Here is a 7,623-nt window from a genome sequence, read left to right as displayed (position 1 = left end):
GTGCTGAAACCCAATTCCTTGGGTTACGGAGGTGATGCCCCAAGAATGGAAGCCACAGGAAGATGCAATCCCCCTATTTTCTCCCCTTTTTCCTGTCGTTTCGGGTTTCCTCCTGTTGCAACCAATGCTTCACGTTGTGCTCGGCTTTGTCCCGAGCTTAAGAAGGTGCTGCTGACCCTTATGATCCCATTTCTGCCCTGATGCAACCCCTCACTTGCCCTGGTCTGAAGGTTTGCGCGTCGTCTTGCATCACCCCAAAAGGTTAAAAATGCGTCCCAGGTCATCGCACTGCTTTTTGGGGTGAAGCACGAACGTTTATCACGATTTCTGCACAAATAAAGGGGAACCAATGATGATCAGCAACGGGATTTTGCATTCCGAAGCAAATTGGTGATTAGTGGTGGACGGGTCTCATTCTGTCCCCCCTAAAAAGAATTAGAGAGCTTTGTAAGGCTCTCTGTACGCAAACGTTGATTGTTCTGCTAATTTATTGCCCGTACTGAGCTGCCTTCAGCTACAGTAAATCTTTGCCTGTGCAACACCTGCTAGAAACCCACGGGGGATCATCTGGGTGCAGTGGTTTGCAGGGTTATGAAATGTGGGGCAGCGGTTATTGGCGAAAGGAGGAACTCGGCTGAAACCCCGCTGGTGCGTTGGTGTGAGTCGGCTGTGTGGCTCCTGGCCTGGAGTTTGGTGTTCACAGCGTTAGATCTGCCTTTGTAAGCTGGTGTTGGCCGTGCTTTGGGCTCAGCTGGGCTGGAGATGGGCTGCAAGAGAGCGTGGGGGTGGGGATCGGGGTCTTATCCTGACGGTGGTTGGATGGAGTGGTGTTGGGTTACACAAAGAGAAGGATGACTTGAGATCTGCCGTGTTGGGATGCAAGAGGAGTGATGAGCTGTGAGCCCTAGGGTTGGGTTGAGAGCAGTGGGGTTGGGTTTGGAACAGTGGGGTTGGGTTAGGAGCTGTAGTGTTGAGTTGGGAGCCATGGGGTTGAGTTGGGAGCAGTGGGGTTGAGTTGGGAGCCATAGAGTTGGGTTGGGAGCTGTGGGGTTGGGTTGAGAGCCATGGGGTTGGGTTGGGAGCAATGGGGTTGGGTTGGGAGCAGTGGGGTTGGGTTGAGAGCCATGAGGTTGGGTTGGGAGCCATGGGGTTGGTTTGGGAGCCATGGGGTTTGGTTTGGATCAGTAGTGTTGAGTTGGGAGCCGTGGGGTTGGGTTGGGAGCCATAGGGTTGAGTTGGGAGCCATGGGGTTGGGCTATGCAGAGAGAAGACAACTCAGGAGCAATGAGTTATCTCCCAAACTCTGGAAGGGGAGGAGGAGCCTGATGAAAGCTGATGAGTTCCTACACGGCCGAAGGGAGGTGGGATGAAACATCCACCATGAGACCCCTCTCTATGGGGAGACGGGGGTGCGAAAGAAGCAAGAGAGTGGGAAAGGATGATTTTATTCCACCTGAGCCATTCCCTGCACAAAATGGGACTCGCTGCGTTGCGTCGAGGCCGCAGAACCTACGCGAAGTTGGCTCTCCTTCAGTCATCCCCCCCTTTCCTGAGTGTTGGACCAGGAGGCTGCCAGTGTCCCATATGAGGAAGTATTATTTTTCCCCTCAATTATTTTCCTTTAACACCTTTCCTGCCAACGCGCTGTTGGCCTCATGGAAAGGGATTGACCTCACTGAAAGAACATTGCGACCCCCAACCCCGCCAGCTCACAGCTCCCCCTTCTCCCCGCCGCCTTCCGTGGGGCCGAGGCGGAGGCTTTGGGTTTCGCTGTCGTCGTGGATGTTGCTCGCTGCCCTCACGGCGGCTTTCATGGCGGTGTCGATCCAGGCGTGCGGCTGGGCCGCGTGCTCTCCCGCAAAATGCACCCTGCCCTCGTGCTCAAAGAGGGCCTGCGAGTAATCGGTGAACTGGTAGGGCGTGAAGGCAGCGAAGGCTCCCAGCGAATGCCTGTCCAGCTGCCACTTCTGTATCACGTAGCGGTCGCAGGCGTACTGCAGGTAACTCTTGCTCACCTGGTGGATGTCCGCCAGGTCCTGGAGGACCAGATCCACGTATTCCTCATCCGCCAAAGGCGCGAGGAACTCGGCGTCGTCGTTCCAGGTGTAGGAGGCCAAGACGACCCCGACCCCGCTGGAGAAGTTGTGGTTGGGGTAGTAGATAAACCTGGAGGGGCGGTCGGTGATGGATTGCCCTCCTCGAATGCCGTCTTTCTCCCAGAACTTCTCGGTGCAAGCCAAAGCGATTTTGGAAGCGCTGGCGTAATGGATGGAGCGCAGGGCGTCGTTTTTGGTAGGGGAGAGAGGGGGGAAGAACTGGATGTGCCTGGTGGCTTTGGCCGAGGAGGTGACGAGGACGTAGTCTGCAGTCTCTATGCTGGGGGCGAGGGTATCCGGAGCGCGGTAGAACACCCGCACCTTCCCTCCCTTCGTCATGATCTTTTCCACCGTGCAATTGAGCCTGACGGCGCCCGGCAGCGCTTTGTGGAAGGCTTTGGGCAGCTGGTCGAAACCTCCCGTGATTTCGTCGAAGCTGGAAGGGAGGAGAAGAAGGGAAAGCGTCGGGTTTTGAACTCCATGCAGGGGCTGGAGTGGTGAAATCCCTCCTGGAGGGACCCTCTGAGGGAGGACGGTCCATTGGGGCATCGAAACGACGCTAAAATTCCCTATTTCATTGCATTTTGTAGAGCAGCTCCAAGGGAGGCTCTGCAGGAAAAGTCTCACCTACCCCATAAGAAACGATGCCTTCCTCCCCCCATAAGAAACCATGTCTGACCTCCCCCCATAAGAAACCATGTCTTACCTCCCCCCATAAGAAACGATGCCTTCCTCCCCCCATAAGAAACCATGTCTCACCTCCCCCCATAAGTAACCATGTCTCACCTCTCCCCATGAGAGAAGATGTCGAAATCCCACAGCGAGGCGAGGAAGGACAGATAAAAGCCCGACTCCTCGTTGAGCAAATCTCCGATCATCTGCACAGCTCCCCGGCTCAGATTCCCAACTTTAATCAAATATTCCTACAGAACACAACACGAAGTCGGGGCCCGAAGTCATCGCCTCAGCGCGGCGTCGACCCCCAGCCAAAATCTGTGCCCTGATCCGCTTGGATCCATCAAGATGCGGCCCTGGTGGATCGGTGCCTCCTCCAATGGAGGCGGGCGGATCTCAGAATGAGCAAAGTGGGAATTTTGGACCCAATCTGCCCCCTCTCCACCAGCTGGATGGCAAGAAATCACCCCCTACGAATCGCCCATTACCTTGGTGGAGAAGGAGTCGTGTTTAGCCAGATACTCCTTGCAGTCCATGGTCTGGAACTCCTTGAAAGCCTGCAGAGGAAATAAATATTGATGGAGTCGAGGAGGCACCCAAAAAAAAGAGCGTTTCCCAATGCAATTCTGTTCTGTGGGACCTGAGGTGCCAGCGTGGGGTTTGGTGAGGGGCCGAGCTCCTCCTGCTGGCTCGCCCTGGTGACCCCACGCCAACTGGGTCGGCTCCATGGCCACCTACCGAATGCAGAGCTTCCCTGTAGAGCTGGCTGGCGCTTTTGCCCCTCTCCGCCGGCCTCAGGGTGTAATTCAGGATGTCGGGGTTCCTGTTCACTTCTGCCACTTTGGCTCGGATGCCGTTCACAAAATACCAGGCGTTGTCATCCGTCTGGAGGAACGGATTGAGCTTCAGGTCAAACTGCTTTATAAACTCACGCACCAGCCTGGAAGGGAGCAGAGGAGGTGGGAAGCGCTGCTGAAGCCTCACAGAGAATCCTGGAAGGGGCATTTTCCTATTGGGAACCTCAATGCACACATGTTTGATTTTGGCATTGCAGGACGTTTCTGCATTGATGGCGTCGGCGCAGCCACCAAAAGCTTTGGCCTTTAAGCACAGATTTTGGGTATTCCAGGCACTCCGACCTCTGTATTTTTGCTGCCTCAGTGCACAGGGAAAGGAGAGACCCGCAAGGATGCCATGGGGAGCAAGAATTAATGCAGAATTGGTCGGGGTGGGAGAGAGCCAAGAGCTGGAAGAGGAGGAGGGCTCTGATCCCACACCATGTTGAGTTCAGGGCGCCCCATGGGTTCTTCCCACAGCATTTTGGCTCATGCCCTGCTTGGCTCCTCACACAACGGTTGGGTGCCCAACTGGTGGGATCTCAGCCGGCTTTTGGGGTCGTGACTTGCAACAAACCAGCCGTGGGAAGGACGGAGGACTGCAGCTCACCTGTGTTTGCTCGGCAGGCGCATGGCTCCCAGCTCCACGTACCAGTCCTTCTCACGGTACGTCCTGATCCTCCCACCCACCCTATGGCTGGTTTCCAGAACGGTCACCTGGAAAGGGTACAGATGGAAAATGGGGTTTGGGGGTTCTTCCAGCAAGCCAACCTGGAAACGCATCGATTGCCCCCCAGAAATGCATTGAACCCCCCCTGCAATGCATCGATCCCCCGGCAATGCATCGATCCCCCAGCAATGCATCGATCCCCCAGCAATGCATCGATCCCCCAGCAGTGCATCGATCCCCCAGCAGTGCATCGATTGCCCCCCAGCAATGCACTGATCCCCCCAGCAATGCACTGACCCCCCAGCAATACACCGAATCCCCCCTTTCCCCCCCCCCCCAGCATCAACGCCTTCCCCCTCCCTGCTGGCAACCCTTTGCTACCAGCACCCCCTCCCCTAAAACTCGCCCCCCCTCACCTTATGGCCGGCATCCCGCAGCAGCTTGGCTGCCGTCAGCCCGCTGATCCCAGCCCCGACCACGACCACGTCAGATGGGCGCCTCGTGGGCTCCAGCCCGTGCTTCACGATGCCCAGCAGCTCCTCGTAGTCCCGGTCACGGAGGCAATACTCAGGGAAGCACGGGAACCTCTTGGCGCTGGCGAGTCCCAGTAGGAGAAGCGTTGGGAAGAGGGCTAACGAGGGACGGTAATTAAGCATCTTCCGGCGTGCGAGGAAAGGGAGGCGGTTCATTCAGGTGGCTGGATGGCTGCGCCCGCTGCCTCCTCCCCTCGATTTATCCCATTCTTTAACCCTCAAGGGCTGCACAATGGAGGGAGGAGGGGTGGCGCAGAGGGATTTTACACCTGTAAGCCGTGATCTTACACGGTGACACCATGCAGGTGAAGGTAAGGGACAGAAGTGCCAACAAAAAACCCCAGCAGGGAGCTCCTGGGTTGTTTTTTTTTTTTGTTCTACTTTCATTTTCTTTTCCAGTTTCTTTCTGGGGAAAGAAGATGAGGAAGAAGAGAAGGAGGAAGAGAAAAAAGCAAGCAAACAAAGAATAAAAGCCGATATCTTTTGTAACAGCATCGTGAGTCATCTTCATTCATGGGATAAACCTGTGTTGAAAGCAGCGCCCGGCTGGACCGGCCCCAATCCGAAGTCATGGGCAGAGGTTGGAGCCCAGGGCTGCTCCCCTGGAGGCGACTTCTCAGAGCTGTAGGATCAGCCTCGCTTTCCTGGAGGGGCTGACGATGGTCATGTGAAGTAATTAGAGAGCGGCTGCTGTAATTAGCACGGCTAACAGCAGGGCTGCCTTAAAAGCGTGGCTGAAATTGATGCAGGAAAACGGCGCTAATTGTCCTGATCCAACGCCCCGACCTCCCCGAAGGGCAGCGTCCTGATGCGGCTTTGAGCTCCCTGCATCCCACCCAGCGCGGTGACCCCGAGCACCTTTGGGTGCTGTGGAAGACAAAGATCTCCTTCAGGGATCAGGAGGCCTCCATCCCACACCGCGTGGCCTCCCTGAGCGCTGTGGGGTGGGGAGGAAGGCAAAGGAGGTCTTTTGTGGGGGGCAAGAGATCTCCGTCCCATCCCACGTGCCAACCCCACAACCTATAGGGTGATGTGGAAGACAAAGATCCTTTCTGGGGGTCAAGAGATCTCCATCCCAATCCAACATGACAACCCTAAAGGCTGTGGGGTGATGTGGAAGACAAAGGAGTTCCTTTCTGGGGGTCAAGAGATCTCCATCCCATCCCATGTGCCAACCCCACAACCTATAGGGTGATGTGGAAGACAAAGATCTTTTCTGGGGGTCAAGAGATCTCCATCCCAATCCAACCAACCCCAAATTCTTTTGGACGACGTGGGGAGCACAGGAGGCCTGGAGGTGAGGAGATCCCCATCCCACCCAACACAGTAACCCTAAACGCTGTGGGAAGACAATGGGGATCCCATCCAACGTGCCAACCCCAAACACCTGAACTCTACGGGGTCGTAAAACAGAGCAGAGAGACGGGAAGGTTTGGGGTCGGGGCCTCGAGGAGGCGACGCCGAAGGGATGCTGGAGGAAAGCAGGAAGAAGGGAAGCCGTAACCCAGGGGGGGGAACCACTCACCACCCATGGCAGCCATGGTTGCAGCAGGCAGGCGACTCCCCTGCCGAGATCAGTTTCCATTTTATACCCTGGCTTAAGATAGGAAAAAAAAAGTCCAGCCCGGAAGAAAGCAGAGCAGTGGTGTCGTAAGAAGGGGAAGCGGCGGCTGAGCTCACGTTGGGTTCTTTTGTGTTTGCTTTTAGTGTTGTTTTCCTTTTTACTCACCTCCTTCGAGCACCAGCCGCCCATTCGTGGGACGTGATCATGAGGAGGCACAGAGGGCAGCCTCACCCTCCTGTGCTACGGGAAGGAAGCGTGGAAGATGATGGAAGGGCACCTGGAATTTCCCTTCTGGTCGTGGTGGAGGTGTCTGCAGGTGGAAATCCATCCAAAATGTCCCTTCTGGTCGTGATGGAGGCATCCAGAATGATGGAAATCCATCCAAAATGTCCCTTCTGGTTGTGATGGAGGCATCCAGAATAGAAATCCATCCAAAATGTCCCTTCTGGTCGTGATGGTGGCTTCTCCAGATGGAAACCCACCTGGAACATCCCCTGCAATGACGACAGTGGCGTCTCCAGGTGGAAACCCATCCGAAAAGATGGGAATCCATCCCCAATCTGGAGCATCCCATCACTCGGGCCGTGCTGGCCTTCCCTCCATTGGCGCAGAGAGAAACCAAGAGGCGCCTTGGCCCAAATGCCCAAAGCGGGACGCTGCCATTTTCTCCTACCTCAATTCTTTCCCTTTAAATACAAGAAATCATTCGTTTTCTCCAAAGCTTTCGGCTCTGCTCACGTCAGAACCCAAATCTGCCCGCAGAAGCTGGGAATTCCTCCCCACGGCCACCACGACGCCGCGGCCATAAAAGCCCCGCAGGCCCCACAGCACAGCTCTGCTCCTCCTTTCCTGGCTCCTTTCAGTACCTCTTTTTTTTAGTTATTATTATTTTTCGGTGCTTTTTCGATGCTTTTCTTTCAGTTTCATCCATCAGCAGGGATTTCCCCCGCGCTCAGCTCCATGCGGCCCCTTTCATTGCTTTAATTAATGCCCCCCTTAATGGGTTCTGCGGAACCACGGGGCTGAGGGGAGGCCGAGGAGCCGCGCTTTGGTGGATGGGGCGGAAGCTGGAAGCTGTGGGTTTTCTGCTTATGGTCACGGAACGGAGGGAGCCCCGAATCCTAAAAGGGGTCGACAAGGACCTGAAGGCCGCCCCCATGGGCCTCAAAGCCCATCTGAGCATCCTGCTGAGCTGGGGCTTCTCCCACTGCTGGTAAATGGGTTGCACAGCCGTGAAGGTTTCACAACA

At 55.8% G+C, this 7,623-nt stretch overlaps 1 protein-coding gene across 1 annotated transcript; it reads right to left on the bottom strand.

The window, feature by feature from the left end:
- Positions 1-1,709: 1,709 nt before the first annotated feature.
- On the bottom strand, positions 1,710-4,933 carry IL4I1 (interleukin 4 induced 1). The gene is made up of 6 exons (XM_042890861.1): positions 4,694-4,933; positions 4,218-4,324; positions 3,510-3,711; positions 3,260-3,328; positions 2,883-3,019; positions 1,710-2,532 (listed from the first exon to the last, which is right to left on the bottom strand). The coding sequence occupies exons 1-6, from the start codon at positions 4,931-4,933 to the stop codon at positions 1,710-1,712; spliced, it is 1,578 nt and encodes a 525-aa protein (XP_042746795.1).
- Positions 4,934-7,623: the final 2,690 nt, after the last annotated feature.

The sequence above is a fragment of the Lagopus leucura genome, unplaced genomic scaffold (assembly GCF_019238085.1).
Source record: "Lagopus leucura isolate 7727_CA_CO unplaced genomic scaffold, USGS_WTPT01 200-0_obj-0_obj, whole genome shotgun sequence".
Lineage (NCBI taxonomy): Eukaryota > Metazoa > Chordata > Aves > Galliformes > Phasianidae > Lagopus > Lagopus leucura.
This window is presented reverse-complemented; position numbering and strand designations above follow the sequence as displayed.

Coding starts and splice junctions, on each gene's coding strand:
- IL4I1 (XM_042890861.1), bottom strand. CDS start 4,933: ATGCTTAATTACCGTCCCTCGTTAGCCCTCTTCCCAACGCTTCTCCTA. Junction 3,020..3,259: donor ACGACTCCTTCTCCACCAAG/GTAATGGGCGAT, acceptor TGTGTTCTGTAG/GAATATTTGATTAAAGTTGG. Junction 2,533..2,882: donor ATCTTCTCTCATGGGGAGAG/GTGAGACATGGT, acceptor CCTCCCTTCCAG/CTTCGACGAAATCACGGGAG.